The 24,352-nt window shown below is 36.5% G+C and overlaps 1 protein-coding gene across 4 annotated transcripts in view; it reads left to right on the top strand.

Annotated features, from left to right (window-relative positions):
• LOC135074616 (cytohesin-1) overlaps nucleotides 1–24,018 on the top strand; it is a 44,536-nt gene extending 20,518 nt beyond the window's left edge. For all 4 annotated transcript variants that reach the window (XM_063968974.1, XM_063968972.1, XM_063968973.1 and 1 more), the window contains 7 exons: nucleotides 8,789–8,921; nucleotides 14,190–14,388; nucleotides 16,424–16,685; nucleotides 18,054–18,172; nucleotides 19,153–19,264; nucleotides 20,552–20,682; nucleotides 21,799–24,018. In XM_063968974.1, the coding sequence (XP_063825044.1) occupies nucleotides 8,789–8,921; nucleotides 14,190–14,388; nucleotides 16,424–16,685; nucleotides 18,054–18,172; nucleotides 19,153–19,264; nucleotides 20,552–20,682; nucleotides 21,799–21,937 (1,095 nt within the window). In that variant the 3' untranslated portion in view covers nucleotides 21,938–24,018. The remainder of the gene's footprint in view (nucleotides 1–8,788; nucleotides 8,922–14,189; nucleotides 14,389–16,423; nucleotides 16,686–18,053; nucleotides 18,173–19,152; nucleotides 19,265–20,551; nucleotides 20,683–21,798) is intronic.
• Nucleotides 24,019–24,352: the final 334 nt, after the last annotated feature.

Genomic DNA, 24,352 nt, shown 5'->3' with positions numbered 1-24,352 from the left:
CTTTGCTCGAAGTTTTCTGGCTGAGAGTTCCTTGCTCTGCCCTTTTGCTGTATCCTTTTCTAGTCCTGTTGAAGCGACCTTTTCAAATCTAATTTAACATTCGGCTAAGTCTTCCAAAAAATATTTTCGCCTTGAATATTCAATATCAACTTCTAGAAATCCAGGTGATAAATTCAATAAATTCATTGACTCTTACGTCGTCCTCAGCTAGACGCAGGCACTTGTCTCCTCTAAATCAGCGCTAAACCATTACTCTCTGTCTGTTCCTTTTTTGTTAGCATTCAGCGGCTGTATGATTCAGTCAGAACTCAAGTAGCGAATAAATTGCTTTAAAGTGCATTTACATTAGACGAATAAGTAGGTATACTATGTTATGAATCGGATTCTCAATGCTTTTAAAATACGCCTCTTAGCTGCAGTTGACGGTTTCATTAGTTCTTTTATGAAAACTTCTTTTCAGATCTTTTGCAGCATTTGATAATTACTAACCTTCAAGAGTAACCTTTACTTCAGATCTGATAACATAACTCTGCTAATCACGCAAACCAAACATACGAGGCGTAATTGAGTTTAGTTGCAATATTAACATTTTCTTATTTATTTTATGTAACTGCCTATTAAAATTCTATGACTAAATAATGCGCGCAAATAATTAGTGTCGTGATTCGTGATCGCGACTCATGTTTTTTTCGTCAATTTGTTATTATTATTGATTATGTAACCTTTATGATTATGTGTAATGAAACGTCAGCGTGTTATATGATCTTTAATACGTTTGTTTCGTAATCAAGGTTCAATTCCATACGGATCTGTCGTGAAATTGAAACTAAATAACAATGAGAAAGTGAATTTAATAGGGGAAAGTCTCGAAGGATACGCGTGCTCTCTTTACGTGCAAAAAATAATGCATGTCACGAGTTTTCAAACGCTTTTCTTTGTTGACCAGTAAGCGCGCAAAATAATTCTACGAACTACGTTTGGATTAGGGATGTGCCTAAATTAAATAACAACCTTTAAAATTGTTTCACTCTTTACCGGGCTATAACCAATTGGCGATGAAATTGCAAACAGTGGTTTACGGTCTAAATTACATGATTGCTCGTTGCATCGTTCGTCTTGATACAGATTTATGGCTCCCTCTCAATAGATCGCAGATGTGATTGTGTCAAGATTGCCTCCGATGATACTAGCTCTAAATATACGCACGCCTTGTTTGAACAACCTGTTTTCAGCAAAACTAAAGAAAGAAAGTGGCACTATGCTAAATGTTTCCATTTTTGTACTGGTTTGACCTGAGTGTAGTTGTTAAAACAAATACATACTTTTGTAAAATGTAGTCACAAAACATGTTCACGAAGTACTCGTACCTGTGACCGGTGTAATACTGAATGTAATTACTCCATTATTTACGCTTTGTGCAGTCTTTTTACTGCAATTTAAATATGTGGGTCACGTGCCAGGCTATTCTCGGCGACCCCTTCACGCCCGTATACACTTACCCTGCGCTATTAAAGGGTTCCATATCTTAAAAAGCCGACAAGCGGGCGACTGTTTGACGACCCGACCCGGGCTCAAATGACATATGAAACTTCGTGAATGCTATTTGCATAACCCTAGAATTCCTTGAACAATTTTATTAAACGCCTGACAGGTCTTTAGCTTTACAATTAAATTAAAACGTCATAATTAACACTGGCTTTCAGTCATTTGTAAAAAGGGATACATTCAAGAATCATCAAGATCTTGACTTACGATTCTATGATTAACAATGTCTGCTGTCTGTGACAGATATGCGTATTTAGTACAGATGTGGTTACTTAAAATAGTTACTTTTCGTTAGAAGATGAGAACTTAATGCACCACATGTGCTGTATACTCTGACGTGGGGTCGTTTAAAATTACCTTAGCTGTGCACATCTGGAAAATGTATTAATAACTCTATTCTTGAGTTTTTTGTAAGAATTAATTAATTGTGCGTGTCTTTATTAACCTTACATTTTTTCAGTTGGTAATTTATTAACATTGAACACCTGCGATTTCGTTAGCCCATATGTTTCATAATGTGGTGCGGGTTCCAAAAAGAGTAGAGTTGCAGAAGTCCAAAATCTCCTGAGATTTTACTGGACAGTACCTATCACTCCTTATTATGTCAGTACATAAACATTGGTCATTACAACAATATGAGATATTTTTATATTTTAGGTCAAACATCAATTGTGTGCTTTGACCTCTCAATTAGTATCTTTGATTCTTCTAACTGCGGCCATAAAAAGTTCGATTGCTCGTTGATCTTGTGGATTGTGTTACGGTCTTGCGACATCTTGCTTTGAAACGGTCTGATGTACCTCAATGTAGCTATCGTCTATTATTCTCATTTAACAATCCACACATTTTCGTATTGCAATAGTAGATGTAACAATACAAAACGCAAATTTCTTGACGTACGGGTAGTAATGATGATTGTTTGAAACGATTTAGAGAGGCGATTGTAACAAAACTATCAGTTTTATGGAAATGACCGTGATCTATTGGATAATTTTAACCAATATAGGTATAGAAAGTTTTATAAATAATACGCAATATGTTATGCAAGTCGATTCGTTAGTCACACTTCGGCTACATAGTTTGTTGTTTATAATAACGATATGGTTCAGTCGAGCATTACGGATTTAATGTAATTAGTTACGTCTTCCGAATGAAAATTGAATCGTTTCAAAATTCGTGACCGTCTTTACATTTTATTTTTGGTAAGCATATTGTATGAAATAATAGGCACATTAAAATGCCAGTGTTCGCAGTGCAGAGTATATTATTTAAAAGCTTCATTATTGTTTACTTTGATAAGAGACAATTCTAAAAAAATTATTGTGAATTTGAATCTAACTAAACTCTTCCAAGATGAATTTTCATTTGTAAGTTGATACAAACTTTATTATTATCGTCAGTAGCAGACCTAAAAGATAGAAAGAAATGTTGTAAATGGACTTCGGTTACAAAGAAATAAGTAAGGCTAGATCCGAACAATTCGTCTAGACGAGACAAGGCCGATCGAATGTCTGCAGTCGGCAATTAATCTTCTAGTCTCTAGATGTAAGGGCCCATCCGAGATCCCTTTGAAGCTATCTCGGCGCAGGATCGTCGGCCAGTGAACGCAGATGATGTAAACGACATTCACTCCGACCTTCACTTGGCAATCAATACCTACACTACACTTACTCATGTGCATTCAACCTTGCTACCTAGGAATTTTAAATACCTTTTTTTATCCGACTATGATACATGCTGTATCAACACGACTGTTTGTCTTACGCTTCAATGCTCACCATCGTCGAGTTACTGATACCTTTTCCCAGAATACTGGAAACCATTATAATTATCACGATTCTGAGATATTTATTCATCAAACAATCTAGCTAGACTTAGAGAATCCATAGTAAGTACCTATTACGATGTCTATATTGTCGATTCGCAAATAAAAGACGTCTCTAGCTGATAAAACGATATTGGTGAAAGGTTCATTTACAAATGTATAAGATAAGCGAAAGTAAATATCCAGCGTTGAATACTTTATGTAATACAAAACCACAGAATTGAAATTAGAAACTTTATAAAAAATATGATACCATTGAAAGCCTTGATGTAAGTTAGTCTAATTGAAAGTTTGGTTTAGATTTCTGAATCGGCTAAAAGTTACCTTTATTATTGAAGTTGTCAAAGGGTTTTCAAGTTTCCGCTGAAATTAAAGTACCCATTGAAACTTATTTGAATGACTTCTATCGCAGTTTAAATTGCTGAATAATAATGTCTGTAAAGTAGAATGGAATGATCGTGTGTCAGCCATCGTAGACGCATAGATCACGCGCCCATTGTGTCGAAACGACCGGCGAACCACGAACCCTAATCTGTACCACGAGCCATTGTGATATTTGCCTCGTGTATTGACAGTCGCACATATCTCGTATTCGACTTAACCGGATTGTCCTTAATTACTTGTGAATGAATTGGACTATGAATGACCAGATAACTAAAAATCAACGGAAATGAGTTTTATAATATCCTCATTTGTTGATGTCATTTGATTTGAAAGCGTGATCCGCGGATCAAAGATTCGCACACTTTCTTTCTGAATTTAAGTTATGCTTCTAGCATCTGTAGGGACACAATAGGGCTGCTATTCTAGTTCCATAGTTAGATTTGTTGTTCCAGGGCAATTCAGCAAGCTCGTTTTCCTAGTTCTAGAGACACCTGTAGTACACTTTGTGCAAAAACTTGTCTAGACGGGGTACCCTAAACGGCACATTCCGCGCCTATGCTCTGCAATGTATTGATACAATTTAAAATACGCTCATGTAATTGTGGACCTTATTGTTATGTACAATCAGTTGATGTTGCCTCCGTCACGCGTCAGGGTGCAGGGTGACATTCCGCCGGGGGCGACGTCCATAATAAGCCATCTCTACAATAACTTAGTACGGCTGTTCTGGTCGCAGTCAGGTTGTTAGCAAATGTGTGCCTGACTAGAGGTTTAAAGTTGCGTTTATATCTTTTAGTTATTTATCGATAGATCCATGATAAGATTGCATTAATAGTCAATTAAGTAAGACTATTCGATAAGAGCCAGACGAAATAAAATCAACTTTTCTAATAACCCATTTCCAATTATTAATTCTCCCGATCTCGATTGAATAAGAGATATCATACTTTCTCTCCTTGATGAGAAAAAGATTTGCATGAATAATAAATTATTATCACTTCTACGTATAGCTCTCTCAGTGGCTACTTAATTATATAAATTCTGCACTGAAAAACGTAGTGCAATCAAGCACACAACGTCATAATTAGGTCCTATAAGTATACTCGAAGGCTCGAACACACTCCTAACGTTCCTACCTGTATGGAAGAATACACGAATACATTCGTTCTAGTGTCTTTGAGGATGGATAGTGAAGTGAGTGTTGCTTAATTTAATTGTCTAAGCTAGTGTTTGCTCGACGTCTGGGGATGCTCGGCGAACCGCAAATGTTGTTAACTTAGCCGGCAGCCAGACCGTGGCGGCTGACCGCGCCCGCGGCTAACCGGCATTGTGCATATTGCGCACTAGTGTGCACGCAACACAATAGCCCACAGCAGTGGGAATATCTAATCAACCGTCCGTACTTGAAATAACACAAATAACCCGAAAGTCCAAGAACATTCGGATATTCGTCTTCATAATGAAATCAAACTATTTCCATGAAAAAGCCCTTCGGAAAATTCATCACAAATTGTACCTTGGTTAGTTTATAAGTTTAAATTAGAGGATAGCAAATATTGTACCCGTTCGCACTTTGAACAACACAGATCGATGGCTCCTACGTATACTGGCGTAAGTGAAAAAAGTAAATTTTACAGGAGAGCCATTTTAGTGGCCAGAACCATATTTTTGGGTCATATCTTCTGACCTACTAAAACGAATTTAATGAAATTTCACATTTAGCCTTAACATGTAATGCTTTTGCTACTGCTGTTATCAATTTTTATATTTTTCTTATATATTTTGAGATTTTACGCATTGCCCTTTTACGTCGGCATATTTCTATAATTTCATGTATATTGTTCAACGTAAAGAGACTTAAATGACAACGTAAATATAATATTTTAAGCGATTACTCTCTTTATTTATGCATGTAATTATTTTAATTATTATCATGTGCTATATCAATAATAAATCAGTTAGAAAAAGTCGTTTAATGTACCGTTTTACGTTTTAACGCAAATACGCCCATATACTGTGCTCGAGATTTAGTTAGGTCTTTTAACATAATGTGTCATATTTTTAAAAAATATAAATAACTTGAAAAAATCGAATTGCCTAAGGCGGGAATTGAACCCACGATGCCTTAGGCAGTTTGATTTTTTCAAGTTATTTATAATTTTCAAATTAGTTTGAGATGCGACTCTTAACGCTAAAAATTAAATAACTATATTATGTGTCATAATTTATAAATAAAACAATTTGCTAAATATTTTCATGGCTTTATTTAAGATTTGGATTATAAAAAATATATAGGTATTTATGTAAGCAACTACTCGTATAGATTGACGAATCGTATGATTGGGCTTTATACGTGGCGTAGTTTTGCACATACGCCTATTTGCCTAAAATTTTATTTTGTATCTAATGGAAAAAATTTTTTTTTTTCTTACTGATGTTATAGATTAGAGCAAAGTGAAATCATTGCTTAAATAATTGGAAAAAGGCGTAAGCGGCAGTTTCGCCCTTATACGTAGGAGCCATCGAGATACGTTCCGAAAATTATGGCTCTATGATCATTTGGGTCTTGTCTAAGAACATTTGATTATTCGTCTTCAAAATTAAATTAAACGTTTTTCCACGAAAAAGCCCCTCGGAAAATTCATTGTGAATTATTGCTTCAAGTTGCTTGGCTAGTTGGGTTCTAAGTAAATTTACTTAGAAGCAAATATAGTAATCCGCATAATTGTTTCATTGTTCACCAGGCGGACCTTACTTGCTATGCAAAATAGTGGCTCGATTTATTACGAAACTCATTAAAATGGCTTGCATAAGTTTATGAACTTGGTCACTACCAGGGATTCATTTGCATATACATATAGCATGCGACTTTTTCTTTGTTTTTCTTATTCGAACAAGGTATAGGTATAACGAGGAAGTAGGTATCTCTGGTGTGACGCAATTTATTTATCTCAAATAACTTGTCTTGATTATTGCTACTACGTATTAACATGGCCCCTTGAACTGGTTGACGCTAATTTAGAGTATTTTTGCGAAAACATAGTATAAAAAATATAAATAACTACTTATCTATCATTGTGGCAAGGACTGGGTAAACTGGAAAATCCTCCAAACTGGTTCTCCGTCCAATATATTCAAATGTGTTTGCAAATCTTCCTTTTTCATTAAAATTCAATGCCAGTCGTTGTTTGTGTTTACCCACTGTTTAGGTTATCAATATACGGTTTCAATTTAGCTGCTCATAATTCTAATATAAGCAGCAGCTATATTTGTTTTTGGCGGAAATATTAGTAGTGAACGTCACATTTTCAATGTTCTTGTACTTTATTTTGTGTTATCCACTTCCCTATCCCATGAGTCGAATGTAGAATCTATCAGTATTATTACTGTGTTAATTTATATTTAAATTAAATCGTTAAAAATCGGTTTGTTAGCTTATGGCAGTAAATTACCATCAATATTTCCACGAAGTATCGCATTACGGTTCTCACACGTGCGAATTTAGCAATCACATTGGTGCCTTGAGCGGATTGTGTATAACCTGATGGATTATACAACCACCATTGTTTGTGCTTTAACAAATAATCCAATTTGCCGCATTTGTATTGGTATTAATCGGATCAAAATGGTATACCATTCAGATTTCATTTCATTAATTGCTTTATTAATTTCTTTGGAGAATTTTACTCTGGAATACGTATGGTCTCTGAGATGGTTTTTTACTTTGTTTCGTTTGCAAGTTTAACCAACGTAGATGTTTTTAAATTTTACCGAATTCGCCTCTCGAAAGAAATCCTCTAATTATTGCTCCCTTTCAAGCCTGGTGGAAGTATTCTCTCAACGCTGGCGTAATTCAATTTCTGGCGAGCGCTCGGTACGATAATGAAACATTGTTTTAAAAAACTTTTAAAATGTTGAAACGACAATTTTGCCTTATTAGCCACGGCAAATTAAGAAGCATTCATGTGTGATATTTTCATGTTAAGTATATTAAAAATAGTAGTTAAAATTGGGCGCTGTCAATTAATACAAAAGTGATTTATTTGTCTTTTTTGTTGTTCCTCAATACAATATATCAATTTAATAACAGGCTTCTGATTATATTTATTAATCAAACACTCAAGCTAGAGTTAGGGACTTGACTTTGTTCTTTTTCATAAAATATTTTTATGCAACATTGTCACACGTTTCCACCTTTCCACAAAGCAACAGTTTCACATTGTATTGTTGATATTCAGGTGTTGTAAAAAGTCCCACGTTGCGAACAAGTGTTCCCAAATCACGACGCGGGTGGCGTTCTGATACCTTGGTAGAGTCTCATACCAAAAATTCTTAAAATTTCAATCAAAAACAATAGCAAGAAACACGTGTAACGTTGAGCAGGTGATCTAGTTTCTGACTACAGAATTCCATCGGTCTAACTGGTGCAACAGTTCTTACTGGTACATTGTCATGCGGTTTGCCTTGTGGTCGCGCGACTTGCTCACGTTTGAGACTTATTTCCATTTCTAATAGACTGCTGAACAAATATGTTTCTAAAAAACATAATGTCGATGAAAGTTAGGGGTACAAACAATAAGTAAACACATGGCATTCTCTTTTTTTTTCGTACGTATGACGGCACATCTTGGTAATGGTAAACAATGACCTCATAAACAGTAACGTTACGAGTAATTTTGCTACAAAAAGTACAGTCTGATGTTCTGGGAATGTACATTGTTAACTACAGAAGAATAACCCCATGAAACTATGGATTTTGAATACGAGCTTGAATGAATAGGGCTTCATTTGGTTTCATTACATTCATGCAAGTATTAAATAAGTAGAATCTCAGCTAGAATGTACAGCCAAGAAATAAAAGAAGCGAATATCTTTGAGAACATAATATTAAAATTGTGAGCAAAGCTCCGCCGTTTGTTTTCTTCATAATAAATAAGAACAAAATGAAATAGAAGCCTGTAAAGCAACGCGCTCTTATTAATATTCTGTTGTATGTGTTCCTTTATGTTATAGCATTTTTTTTGTTTGTTACAGCAACTCAAAGATGAGCTCGGAGAAGTGGTTGCCGAGTTGGAGGCCTTGGACGGCCAGGAGGAGTGCAAGCAGAACAGCAAAGCCAAACAGATGAGCATAGGCAGGAAGAAATTTAATATGGACCCAAAGAAAGGTCAGTCTAAAATCACATTTAATTTTAAAGGCACAAGAACGATTGGTCTTTGTTGATCAACCACTAGCATTCTTTTGTTTTTACACAAAATGGTATACATCATCATACCGACCGAATATTCGTATTGCATCTTACATGCATAGGTGTAATTATTATACAAATCTATTTGTGACGTGATCTCATCATCATGCCACTAACTTCTGCGTTAACCCACTTGTTACTAGCGTTCTTTTAAAAGAACGCTAGTTTTTACATAAATATTTTTACTAATGTGGGTAGTGTAAACAATTTTTATGTGCAACATTTGAAAGATGAGGTGTGTCGCAGTACTGTCCAAGTCTTATAAGTACACTGACGTAAATAACTATAAAGTTTTGGAGCGATTGTTTTGAGATAAATTTATCATGACTGATTTAAGGTAAGTCATAGAAAAAGTGAATTCCGTAACAAGTGGGTTAATTCTATTAATAACATCCAATAACAACTCTTGTTTCTCGATAACACCTGGATTATTTATGAACCTATACATTTTCCTGTTGCACGTTTCCAAAGCTGAAATTATTGGCGTGATTTGTTAATAGTTTTCATTTTAATTGATTTAGATGCCTCATGAATTGCTTGTTTTTGTATCAAATATTATAATAATTAAAATAATAGGGACAAATTGATTGCACTGCCCATTGCGTGGTATGGGGGCAGGTGCACCGTTCTCACGGTCGGTCGGCATGTCAGCATACACTGAAAATTGTTCTATTACTATTCCTGCACTTTTATGATTACACCTGCCCAGCCATACAACGGCCCTTGTGTGGAATCCCGTAAATTATTGCGTCCTGCGATACAATCAAGAACACACTTCATTAGTATTACTTTTACTAGGGTAATTTGCGTGTAGAGCGACCCTTGTTTGATAAAATAAGATGGTGAAATTCCTCTGATACGGAAATTTTAATTGACCGTGGTGCCTTCTCGTTCATTAACGACATTGCGACGTTTGTTTCTTTTTATTCTAGTTAATTAACGTCGCTTTGTTTTGCAAATTGTTAATTAGTGAATGTTGCTTCTTAAACGTTAGCCGTTTGAACATCCAACAACGCAAATCTAACGTTGGTTGTTTAAAGAGTAAAGACAATGCTAAAGACCTATTGACCTCTCAGTAACTCTTCTCGACATGGCAGAAAAATGCGGATATTCAACTATATTTTAAAACGAAAATGGCTGCTCGCTGACGCAAAGACCAAGACGCCTGTCTGTTTCATTTAATTTTGTTACTTTATTACGCACTAAGGCCTTGTGGTCGCCGTCCAACTGGGATGATAGTTTGATATCTCATTTCATTTGATGCAATTTGCAATATCAATCCTTGACTTGCAACCTCAATAATTTACGGCGGTGACCTTGTCGATGTATTTATATTAAACTCATTACGTGTCGTATTTGGTTAAGGTAAACTTTTATTTAAGGTTAGTGACCAGTGTTAACATTATGTTTTGGTATAGTGGCGTTAATAAATACCAGCACGCACCCATGACTGTATCGGTGACATCATCATGCTCAACATCATTCAATCTATTCGTTATGGGTCCTTTTCAATCACCAATTCTGTGAACGTGCCCACTTGCCTTATTGTGCTCGTTTGCATAGTTATTTACACAGTTCCAGCTACATTAGTAATGTTTCCGTGAGTCCAGCGGCAAATGTATGTAAAGTGGCGCTCGCGTGTTCTCACTAAGGCCGTCAACAAAGTCTTTCACACTAGGTAATTAGGTCACGAAGACAGTCGTGAAGCGCTCTGCCTGTATACCTACTTCAGCTCCGTTCCCATTCAACCACTCTCCAGAAGAACTCTCAGATCTCACTAGCTTTGTATCGCACACTCGTCGATTCCTAATGACGTCGGCCTAAAGAATGTTCAAAGATCCACAACTTTCAATCGGATGAAAGTGATGAATATTTCCGTGCACGCTACCAAGATACGCTATTTCTTTTCAACAGGCTTAGACAAAGGAACCATGCTTTGGGAATAATCAAATCGTCATTCGGTTATACACATCGTGATAGTATTTCATTTCGTTACAGCCGAGCGAGGCGTGCGTGCGTGAAATAATAAATCTGTCTTAGTTTTTATGAGACCAGCTTCCACCAGGTTTTGCTATTTTATTTTATAGACTGGATTTACCTGATTCTATTTGTAACTGAGTCATCAACTTGTCACTTTATAACGGTTATATTTGATTAACAAATTAATTAAACATAATATGAACTTTACATTCCATTCCGATAATAAAATATTCTCAATATTATCGGGAATCAATCAATCAAATTACCTTATCATAGGCATTACAAGCCCAAGGTGATATTGCATAACCCATAATTCCAAGTGTGATCGTCTGCATATGCAATAGGCATGCATAATTCAAATATTGCTCTACACCGGCACGCGACTTCGAGGGTTTCAATCCCCATGGGATATGCATAATTGCATACTTTTAAAAGTTCAACTGCGGCATTTTATAGTAAAAACTTAAAAGACGAAGCCCAATAACAGCAATGTATTATTCCTCATTAATCACGTAAGTTCACTTCAGCGCTGCGACGTAAAACCTATGTCAATTTACTTACCGTGACGGTATAGTAATAACAAATAACATAGCCATCAATAACCTTCTAACAAGCTTGTTATCAGATGGTTGACGTCATCCGCCCGCACGATTCCTTTCTTCTCGCGACAGCGATATAACTCTAGATGCAAATGCAGCCATCTGCAATTTTGCATGCTCTAACAATTTCGCTGCCTGCACATCAGACATCACAAAACAACTTACACGACTTTGTTGTTCTTGTTACATCCATTTCTTCTGTCACACGGAAGATAAATTGCTACTCTTCCAATGATATCAAGGATAATGACTTCGTAGTTTTCTACGAATGAAAAAGTGAAGGTAGTTCCAAGATTATTGGCAAGCGTTGATGAAACGAGGACAAAGATAATTTTGTAACGAGTGGTGTAGGTACACTATTACCAAGAACATATTTGTTCTAGCTAGTTATTTGCTAAGGTTACCTTCATAATATTACATGCTATACTTACTTAGAATAATTACAATAATTCTATGATGCTACGAAGACTAGATTTATGTGTTACATGGCTTTTACCTTCGTCTACGTTAAAATATAGATAGGTACGAGTAAAATTTTCGGACTTGACCAATCATCCCTAAATCGACTTTACCTTACCTACACTGCGATTGCAAAAACATCGTTCGCTGAAACACAAATATTATGATATCCATAATTTTGCGCGTAGGAACCATGTTATAACTTTAACATAGATTTTGTGAAGCAAAATATTATTAAAGGTTCTACCAGTTACACTAATAATAATTGAAAAGTTTCTTACGTAACGAGAAAGGGTGGAGAGAGTTCCATACGCATTCAGCTAAAATTATAAATTATGTAACATTGGTAGTTAAAAGGAGTGAATGAGATCTCCTTTTTGGGTTTATAAATAAAATCAGACCTCCATTGAAGAGAGTTGAAATGGGACCCGTTTATCGAGCTGTCGCGTGGGCGAGTGACGTCATTGGCAGACGTAGGTTCTGTCTACGTAAAAAGTTCGTGAATCGTGATGTCTTTTCGGAGCTAGTATTATTCATTAATTATTGACGACATTCAATCTATGATACCCTTTTCCAAATAGGTCAGAATTTGCCGAAATGGAAATTAAAAAGCTAAGCTACTGAAATACATGAAAAGCAGGCGAGTAATTTTACAAAAATTTTGCTCAACGATCTAAATAATACAATTTAACTCAAAAGATTTGATTTCACCTACAGCAGAACCTGGAATTATGAATTCTATGATTCTTTTACCATATGTAGAGCTAGAGCATAAGTTCTAAATAAGTAGTTCTCGTAACCAAAGGGATGCGAAATACCTTTGTTTGACGACCTGAAACTCTCATAAGTGGAGCGGCTTGCTAAGGCCATAAACGGTAAAAACCGAACGGCTCTCTTTCCTGTAAGCACGACTGACTGTACTGTACTGTACTGTACGGCGCTCTTCTAAGCTTTTAGCCCACTCGAAAACTACCCCGCATTCAGCCTGATGCATTACTCAAGAACAATAGGTATTACGGTGAATTTTACATTTAATGCATTTTGCTTTGGATTTTTCAAACTATTCTAAGTAACTTGTAATTAGGGTTTCTGATTTCTCGACCTATTTTTTTTCTCGAGTTTCGGGAATTCTCGAGGCGAAAGTCTCGAGTTTTCTCGGGTCTCGAGTCTTTTAATTAAAACTGTTGAAATCGGTTGAAATTTAATAAAAACACAGGTTTTTTAATCTAATATACCTACTTTAATGCACAACAATCAATATTAGAATTTAGTTCCACTTATTTTGGTAAGGAAACAAACAAAAAATGAAATCTTCTTTCATAATTAATATTAACTAATAATCATAACTTAGTTATTAACTAAAGGAACAAAAGTCATAAAGTCGCGTGTACTTTAAGGATAAATAACAATAAAAAATCTGGAGCTACAATTGAATCACTTGTTTTCCAAAGGACACAAGTCCAAATAGCAAATTACGATTAATAGTTTTTTTTTATAAATAAAAAAAACACTTTTTAATATTTTTTTAAATTTCTTTAAGATAACGACTTGAATAAACATTACCAGGAGGCACGTGTACCTAACCTAACAGACAGTTAACAAATTTTTCGGTCTTTAAATCAGTCAGAGTTAAACATACTTAATAAATAGGTATAGCATACTCGTAGGTTAACATTTTTACTTAGTTTCGATTGAGATCATTAATTGCAAATCAAATCAGTTAAAAAAGGAAGACTAGGCCAGTCTAAAAGCAACGTTAACCTATTAAATAATTAAAAACTTACTTTTCTCTAAGAAAACAGGCTTTCAAGAGTATTCAAGCTTCAAAATCGAAACTCGAGAATTCTCGAGCTCCGGTCATTTTTTTCTCGTCTCGAATGAAGCCAAATTTCTCGAGTTTTCTCGAGTTCGAGAAGGCTCGAGCAGAAACCCTACTTGTAATGGAATTCGAGTTTTTGATGTTCCCCTTTATTGAAATACCAAAAAGCATTTCAGTAGCTTTTGACAATACATTGATTTTCATAAAGTTTTAGGTTAGTAGCAGATTCTACGAGGATAGAATCTAGACATGGCCTCTTTACGTGTTTTTTTTCTTGATTCACAATTGGTATTGATAACACATGCTTAATTCTGAATTTGTTCTTTCCAGGTATCGAATACCTGTATGAAAATGGACTACTACAGAGGACACCAGAGGATGTAGCACAGTTCCTGCACAAAGGAGAGGGTCTCAGCAAAACAGCGATAGGAGACTACCTTGGGGAACGCTCAGAGTTCAATGAGGCGGTGCTCAGAGCGTTCGTGGAGCTGCACGACTTCACGGATTTGATACTAGTCCAGGCTTTAAGGTCAGTTGGTTCTTCAGCTTGATGGTCCTAGGATTTGACGTCTACTTTCCATAGAGGTGCGCTTACTGGACTACTATGCCAGATGGTAGAAGAATTCAGAGAGAATTGTGTGCATGGACTCATTTTTCTTCGTACTGGTCTGAATGTTCTGATATGTATTACACCCGTTCTCTGGCACCCGTAATAGGGACTAGATGCCGCACTTTTTATGATATTTTTATTATATTTGTCCCTCCACTGTTAGGGATCGCTGCGAGGTCTCTAATGGAGAACTATCTATTGGCACAGTGTTTTCATTGCAACTTCAGCTTGCTTTTGCATACCTTTCGTTCTTTTACGGATCATGACTTTCTAACGTGCCTCAAGATAAGACTTTGATACTTTGTGAACGGGTTAGTTCATGCGGTATCCTTGTAGTTAGCAAAGATAGGGCGAGGGGCTTAACAAGTCGGCAATAATAGGAGACTTCCTTACCGCGCGGTCTAAGTTCGAAGACCGTCGGTGGGTACATAACTTCATAGAGTACTAAAGGAGGCCAGATTAATTTTGCTAAGTTATTACATAGTACAAACTTTAAATACAAATATTGCCACAGGTTAATAAACTTCAGTTAATATTATTGCTTGTTAATAAATGATTTACGATACAATTTATTATATCCAGACGTAGCTGTATTACAGCAAGCTATTATCTCAATCGAACGTATCCAATCAAATCAAAACCTGAGCGGTAGTTGCTACCGAATGTGCAAAAAAAAACAATTACAGCACGAACAGACTCAAAGATTTATTGATATTGTTGCATTATTAAATTTAATTGTTTTTTTAAGTGTGCTCTGTACATAAACATCGCCCGTCCATCTTTTTGTTACAAAACAACATCTACTCGTATTGTAAATAGAGTCATCGCCCCTACATAGCATATTTTTGAAATATGATTTTCCTGTTAGTGCAAACAGTTAATTAACTGAACGAATAATGATTTCCAAATAAAAAGGTTCAAAACAATTCTTGGAAAGTAATTGTGTAGTTAAGGTATCTGTGTACTTGGCAAACAAAGAGTTAATATTTTGGGAGCGAGATCTTACTAATTTCCGTTGCCTTGAGCGCTGAAGTCTGAAACATCGTTATCTCCGTGCGTGTGGTGAAATAACGCCTACCTTGAGAGTTGAGAGCGACAATGAGTACAAAGTTGAACATTTGTAAGCAGCGTTGTATTTTATTTGGAAAATATCATAATACTAAATTCACCTATAAGTTCTGGAAATATTAAGCAAGAAAACAACGTGTATGTAACTAACCAATAACCATACACCAGTGTAACCGCGCGTTTGAAAAATAAAAAATAAATTGTTTATTTACATGTTAGGCCATTTTTAAATGATATTTACTACGAATCATCGTTAGTTCTGGTGCTACACGTTACTTTTTAATTGGACATTTTATCTATAAACTACGTTGTATAATGGAAACTACTGGACAAAGTAATAGCCGTTGTTGCTGCAATTTCAAACAGTTAATGATGAAGAAAACGGAAACGGGAAGAGTGTTATTTATTTTTATTTTTAAAAATAAGTTGGATACCTAACTACAATATTAGTTTGTCGCATACGCGGTATTTTAGACATTCATCATCATCGTTTCAACAACAGAACGTTCACGGCTGAACACAGGCCTCCCCCAATGATTTCCTAATGGCCAATTTGGTTGGCAGCGGCCTGCATCCAGCGCTTTCCTACCTTTATAAGGTCATCTGTCCACGTGTCCACCTTATGAGTGTACGGTAAAAGATGTTCATCATCATCTCAGCCATAGGACGTCCACTGCTGAACATAGGCCTCCCCCAATGATTTTCATTGGTAGCGGCCTGCGTCCTTCCTGCTACCTTTATGATGTCGTCGGTCCACTTTGTGTGTGAAAGTCCCACACTGCGTTTTCCGGTACGCGGCCTCCACTCCAGAACCTTGCTGCCCCATCGGCCGGCATTGGCATTAAAAATGTTACAGTAGCTTAATCTCTACTCTTTCACATTCCAGACAATTCCTATGGAGCTTCAGATTGCCGGGCGAGGCTCAGAAGATCGACCGAATGATGGAGTGCTTCGCGCAGCGCTACTGCCAGCTCAATCCTGACATCTTCACGAATGCTGACACGTGCTACGTTCTCAGCTTCGCGATCATCATGCTCAACACCTCGCTACACAACCCCAGTGTGAAGGACAAGCCCTCGCCGGAGCAGTTCGTTGCTATGAACCGGGGGATCAATAATGGCGGCGATCTGCCCCAGGAGTTGCTCTTGGTGAGTGGAAGCTTTTAAAACTACCCGCAGAATACAAACTTTAGTCGGCCGATAGTTTAGTACGCTTCTAAATTGTATGAGGACTCGGCCAATACCACATCGGTAGTGTCCGCACTTACACATATGATCATACTGGTCAACAGCCCGCCCCAAGTTAGTCTTTAGGGTAATATTATATTGCTAACAATACCATCTGCCTGCAGTGGAGGGACTTGTGTTAATTTTTATGTAGCGTTTGGACCTTTTGTATGCCTGTACTGGTCAGGACGAGACGCAATCGCTTTTCCATTGTTGTCCTCAACCTGATTCCAGATGTAACAAAGAGGCGTTACGAACTTTTTGGCTACTTTGGGTGTCACGAACTATTTAATGTGACCATCCCAATAGTCCCAGTCCACCGTAGCCGACTGTACCTAATCAGCAAAACAGTAAACTGCGGAAGACATTAAACTTATTATGATTTGTCAAGTCTGAAACCTACTTGAATAAAACATTTTAGTAGAAAGTAAATTACTTATCCTTGTATAATCATATTATAATTCAATGCAAAATCATTATGTAAATAATAATATCCAAACATTTGGCCAAAACCAAAAATATACAAAGTTATTAATTGATTTGCTGATTAAACTTTACATAACAAACATGCTCAAAGTCAATACGTGATGTTAAATAACAAACTGATATCTGTGCATAAACATTAACACAGTAACTGCTGTCAACAGCTCTTATCAATAACGTGCGGGTTCAGTGATAATAATTGAGTCCAAGATGACATTAATATGATCTTCAGTCTGAGGAAATTGTTGTACCAACCGACACCATTATTAAGTAACCGCAAATAACTCGCGATTAAAGTAATCTACTGTTAACTGCTTAATTGTTCTCTATCTGTGGTGAAACTTATTACTGAGGATGTTATATTGCCTTGTGTTAATAAACGCTAAAATATAATTGAAAATGTCCGTGTTCGGTTAATAGGTTTGTTGATAATAAATTATGTGGTTTCTCTGATTTCTTCGAGGTTGATGGTTCTATGTAGGTAAGGGTTTTGGCTAGGTTGTTAGAAATCAAAAGTGTAGATGAATGTGGCAATTATGTATATTTATATTGTTTTTGAAAACAACTAGTAAATTATATTACTGGATAATGTATTATTTTTTTATGATGGCCATTTTATTTTATGTAATGAAATACGATCATGCCTTTTAATCCCATTCGTCAACATTATGATTGCATTGTCTTTTTGCTGCAATGTTTTATGACTATTAATATTTTTTTAATCCCATCTGTCAACATTACCGTTACATTGTCCTTTTCCTACAATGTTTTATGACTATTACTAATTGTTTGTGTGATTATTTCCAGTCATTATACGAGTCTATAAAGACGGAGCCCTTCAAGATACCAGAGGACGACGGCAACGACCTAATGCACACTTTCTTCAATCCGGACAAGGAGGGCTGGCTGTGGAAGCAAGGCGGCAGGTATGTTGCTGTTTTACAACCTACAACACCAGGTTTTACAATTTTATTGCAAGATCGTACTTATTACCACTACATAAATCTTAGACTGTTTTTGGTAGCCCTTAGCGAGTAGATTGTAGTTCTAGCCCTTAACTCAGTCAGTGCCCGAGGTGTAGGAAAATATATAGGATTTTGTGATGGTCAATCGTCAGCTGGACTTTAGAGGTGGAATTGTGTAAAGCAATCGTTATCATATTTTGACAGTTCATAACGTAGGTACGATTATTCTGTCAAACGCTTTGTTTAACTGATTTTATCGTACGTTATGAACTGTCAAATGATTACGATTGCTTTACACAATTCCACCTCAGATGCCTTTCACGTCGTAATTTGTCATTGTTACCTCTCCCCTACCCCTCCCATACCTCAGGCACTGACTGAGTTTATAGCGCTAGATCTATAAGTTAAGATCGATGCATTTATTGATAGTATAGTTGATAGCACATCAGTCATACCACATTTTTGTTGTTACAACTACATATTATACGATGCTGTCGGCCGTCCATACAAGTTTGACTTAGTTTCGTACAAAATGTTGTGTTATTTCAAATTGGTTCAAGGGTATGATTTGATATTTTTTACCACAAAAGTAATATTGACGAACTAAATACTCTAACCAAATAATTTATGTGTACTTTTTTATCTTTATTTAACTGTCTTGGAGGCTCTGTAAATATTTCATATCAGACCAAACGGAAAAACCAGTAGAAGTTATTTTTAAATTGTCAAACACAAAATGTGTTTATTTGTGTCAAAGCAAACAATTATTAAATAATAGATGCAGATATGAATTTTTCGCTATATTACGTTAAAAACATTTTGAAAAATCTTATGACTAACTGTCTTGAATATTTAAGGCATTTTATTTGCTTAAGCAAACAAGTAATATTGAATGTGTTTTTTAAACAATTTATTTACATAAATGTATTGTTATTTTTCAGATACAAGTCATGGAAGAGACGGTGGTTTATACTGAACGACAACTGCCTGTACTACTTCGAATACACAACGGACAAGGAGCCGCGGGGCATCATTCCATTAGAAAACATATCCGTGAGTATTGTTTTACATTCTTCTTCTTTTCGTGTCGACAACAAACCTACACAGTGTCAGTCAGCCCAAAACTCCGCCACAAGAGTTTTACATTAAAATTAATATATTAATATCGTCTAATACTTCAACCACACCAACGCGTGCAGATCGCCATCGCCAGCGCGATCACGGCGCGATCATAGGGAAATGACAGGTCACGTGAACTGTCATGGGTCGCGCGACCTGTCATTGGCCTTTGATCGCGCCGGCGCGGTTTTAAAGTCTACTACAATCTGGGCCTTAAAACGACTAGAAAGTCCTCAATATCGGATCAATACATTCATCTTACTCAAAGAAAGATGTCAGCATCACCAATACCTACAAAAATTGCAAAATTGGTATACAAACTGCGGCAAGGAATTGCAGTAGCCAAACAAATTGTTTACAAAAGTTATAATTATATCTAGAGTACATCTAGTTGTAATTTGGGTTATGACATGTTACGCGATATTATAGCGTTAATGTAATGTCGGCTAACAATTTAACTGAACTGTGAGAAATCGAAAATGTGGCTAATGGTCAATTAAGATTCATGATAGTGATGTTATTTTAACATTTCTCTAAAAGTGTTATTGAATTCAATTTCTCCAATGTCTGTGATGCAACATAATAGCCTTCTTTGAATTCCTATATGAATATACTTCTATGACATAATACAAATGTTTCTTTAGATAAATCGCCAACTCAATTCAACTCTAGGCATTTGGGCGAAATTTTTCGTAAAAGCAGTTCGTCTAACTGCAGCAGCCTAAAGGCGACAGAGACAAGAGAAGACCACGATTACTTGACTTTAGGGAAAGTATAAGCATCAGAGGGCTTAGTTTGAGTTTACATCAAACGTCGTCACTAGTGAGCGTGTAAAAAATGACTTTAAATGTATGACGGATTGTCCAGCGCCCCTAGCGGAAACTTTCAAGAACTAAAATTTTCATATTTTTTTTAACCCGCTCACTAGTGAGGACGTTTGATGTAAACTCACACTCAGCACTCAGTTCGCCTGCAAGACAGAGACCTAAGTCAAGTAATGGTCATCTATCTCTCTCTTTCCCGAGGCGAACGGCAAATTTTACCGACTAATATTGTCGAAACTGTTTGCTTGTAAGTCGCGCTAAATTAGGCGTACGATGCCTAAACGACCTTTATGAGCATTAGAATAGGATCTAGTCCCTCACTTATTTATCCTCACGCCTAAACAACCTTTATGAGTATTGGAATTGGATCTAAAATTGTTTGCTCGTTTATCCTCAGGTGCGGTGCGCGCACGATCGCCAGAGGCCGCATTGCTTGGAGCTGTATGCGAGCGGCGGCGCCGACCTCATCAAGGCGTGCAAGACCGACTCCGAAGGCAAGGTCGTCGAGGGCAAACACACCGTCTACAGGTAACCACCACAAACTTTACAACAATCCTACTATAGTCTGGTCTGTGAACACGTAGAATTTTGTCCAATGACCCCAAGCTACCCATCCTTATCGCTCGCGCGTAATTATGTTGCTGTCGCGTTCGCACACTCACTGCGGGCGCCCGTCACACAGTCGCGACAGCAATATAATTACGCGCGAGCGATAAGGATGGATAGCTTGGGGTCATTGGATAAAATTCTACGTGTTCACAGACCGGGCTTTAATATTATAAATGCGAAAGTTTTGATGTCTAGATTGATGTTTGTTACTCTTTCATTTTGATGAAACTTTACAGTATTATTCTTTATAATAACCCAGAATAACACATCTTAGGCTATAATTTATGACGATCTGTGACAAACTAAATTTCAAGCGGGTGAAGCCGCGGGCAAAAGCTAGTACTTGATACTTTTATTTTCAAAAACTAATAAAGCTGAGTTGCACCACCTTATTTTAATCCTAACGATTACGATAACCGGTGTTTTTGTATGGAGTTTGACAGATTTTTGGCGATTGTTATAGTTAAAGTAATTTAAAATAAACAAAATCTTGCAAGCACCAACTCTGGAAAATAAAACCCGCAGCAAGGTTTTGAAGGGGAAGCCGAAAAAGACTTGTTTTTGTGACGTCAAACATCAGCGAGACTTCATATGTGCTTTACACTTGTAAGCTTTGTCATGTCATATGTCATTCCCTCACTTGTACCGCTGGGCCTAAGAGCTTTCTGTTTACCCTATTCTGTACTCATATAAATAAATATCAAATAATGTAAACACAGAATGTTCACAGGCTCACTAGCGCCACCATCTTTGCAAACAAAGCATGTTTGCTTTTTGCCATTAGGAATGGTCAATCTCTAATACTTAGCTTTGCTACTAGAGGGCAGCATTAGTGAATTATAAGATTTAACTCCTGATTCCACGTTCTATTAGAGCTATTATGAGCGTACTCATAATAACCGTCTATAATAACCGTATATTTTGTCCAGATCTATGATATAACTACTTTATCATAGATCTGGACAAAAGCAACTTTGTGAATAAAACTGAAAAAACTTTTAAAACAACATATTAACCGCAAACAATTCATTTCAGAATGTCAGCATCAACGGCGGAGGAGCGAGACGAATGGATCGAGTGTCTGCGACGTTCCATCAGCCACAATCCCTTCTACGACATGCTCGCGCAGCGCAAGAAGAAAGCGCAGCATAACGCGCACTCTGGCGCACACTAGCTCTCGTGGTAGTGTGCTAGTGTGAATAGTGAGCCCACGGAACGCTGCCAGCCTATGCTCGCAAAGCTACCTCACTTCTGAAGCTCTAAAGCTCTCAAACCACCTCGACGGTAGTTCGACAATGGCGACAGTATACACGTGTTGACGAGCCATTGAGAACACGCTGTCCGGTACAGCCGTCTAAACAGTGATTCGAGTGACGTATCTGTGTAGTTACATAGGCTGGGACTATGGACATATTTGTTCGGTTGCGTAAGCGTTGAATCGTTCAAACTGACAATTGCGTAAACACGAAGTACCTTGCGGTATGAATCATTGATATTTTCGATTCTAGTCGTGATCATCTAGAAGAATCGAAAGGTTGTAGCCGTCTTATAGAATGAATGCAAGAATTTTCCATTGTGGTCCGATGAATACGTTTGCGATCGATATACATCTACAAGGAAAATTACTACTTAGATATTTATTGCAGAATTGAGGTGCTGATTAAAACGCATTCACTCATTTCGATTTGATAAAATGCAATGCCGTCCTTTTCACATCTTTCTAAACTTTCAAGTAGACAGCTCGCCTATTTGAGCTATCAAGCAAGAAGTTTAGGGAATGTGTTTCACGATCAGCCCCAAGTATGCATAAACTAAGGTTGCACACCCATTATGCTCGCCAGAAATGATTCAAATGATAAACAAACCTCATGTTAATGTGTTTGCTACCTTAGTCTATAATACTTTTAGAAAATCTTTATAGGATACGCCTAATACCACCGAGGCCTAAAGTGATAGATATCGTTTTGATGACACCTAAAACAATGTTTTGATCAATTTACATACAAGCCTAGGGATTATCTGATTAGATAACGCTGTAATCATGCCCAGGCAAATTGAAAAACGGCGTTCATCACAGATTATACCATACGAAAATGATTTGACATCAGTGATTAGTAGTCAGGTTTCATGATAATGTGATATTGAGGGTCATGAGAGCATGTGGTAGAAATAGACTAGCGTTAGTGCATCGTGCATATCATACGCAGCGCTCGTCGGAGCAGCTTCATGGCTGAACGTTATTGCTGTCCATGTAAATAACGAATGAAAGACTGAAACGATATAAGGCATCTTAAAACATTGATTTATCAACCTAACGCTAACTTATGTACTAGGTGTGTGTACTGCCAATATGATTATTGAAAATGTGAAGAAATTTTTAATTTAATTGAAATATTATTTAATGCTTCGCTCGTTGCCTTGACAATAATACGTTACTTGGCATTATTAGCCGACACGTGTGAATGTGTCGATGGGTATTTGTATTCAATGAAAGTATTACTTTATCGGTATATGTAATGTGAATTATTACAGAATAGTGTAAAAAATATGTATAGATTAGTATAATCTAGTGTAAAGTAATTGCCATCGCTTTAATCTTATGAAGATGTAAATATATGGTTTAATTTACCTGAATTATATAAAGTAAACAGTTTTCGTTTCCTAGAAGAATTTTAGATAACATTCCTGTTTTCCAATAGTGATTTATATTTATTCCTCTCTAATTCTATCTGAGCCTTCATTTTCCAGTAATGTAAAGTGTATTTCCTTATATTTGTATATATTGTCATCGTCTCTCTTTCTATATGATTATAGTAAAGTATACTGTTTTACCGATTGTCTATGTTTACGTTTTGTATGTTCAAGCGTTTTAAATATTAATGTATTGAATTTGTCGGCTTGTTGAATTGTTCAATGTTCGTTCATGTTTTGTGGTATGCTTAAAGTTAGTGCAAGTTTTGTCACAATCAAGTAAAGAGGATATCGAATGAGCCATATTTGAGTAGCACGGTATTTGGTTGGTGTTGAATTGCTAATATTATGTTTTGTTGGGAGAATGGTGCCTAAAATCAATCGATCTGTAACTAGAGTAATTATTAGAGTTAGTATCGTTAACAAACGCGCTGTATATTCGCCACAGAAAATGTTAATTTATCTCAATCGTAATGTTTTATATGACAACTGATATTGCATAATAATAATGGTGTTGTAAATAATTTTGTAAGAAAAGGAATATACATAAATATCTTTATTTAATCACTCGTTTTTTTACCCTTTTTTCAGGTTTTAGGTCTTAGTCTCGTTTGCTAGGTATCTCTACTATTGTCCATCACACTAACACAACTTCTATTAATATGGTAATATGGTTACGATACCTTTATAATAATAACAATGCACAAAACATCTTATATCACGGTATACTAAATGCTCATGCTCATGGAGCTAATGCGTTAGCTTTTAGCGGTACTCAAACCGGCAAAACTGAACGCAATCATTCCTGAAACGTTACTAAAGACTTGCAGGGATTTGCGAATCTTTCAAGGCTTCGGCAGATCAAGCGCGGGGCAGTAGCAGCGCAGTTTAAATGCGG

Source organism: Ostrinia nubilalis, chromosome 9 (assembly GCF_963855985.1).
Source record: "Ostrinia nubilalis chromosome 9, ilOstNubi1.1, whole genome shotgun sequence".
Classification (NCBI taxonomy): domain Eukaryota; kingdom Metazoa; phylum Arthropoda; class Insecta; order Lepidoptera; family Crambidae; genus Ostrinia; species Ostrinia nubilalis.
This window is presented reverse-complemented; position numbering and strand designations above follow the sequence as displayed.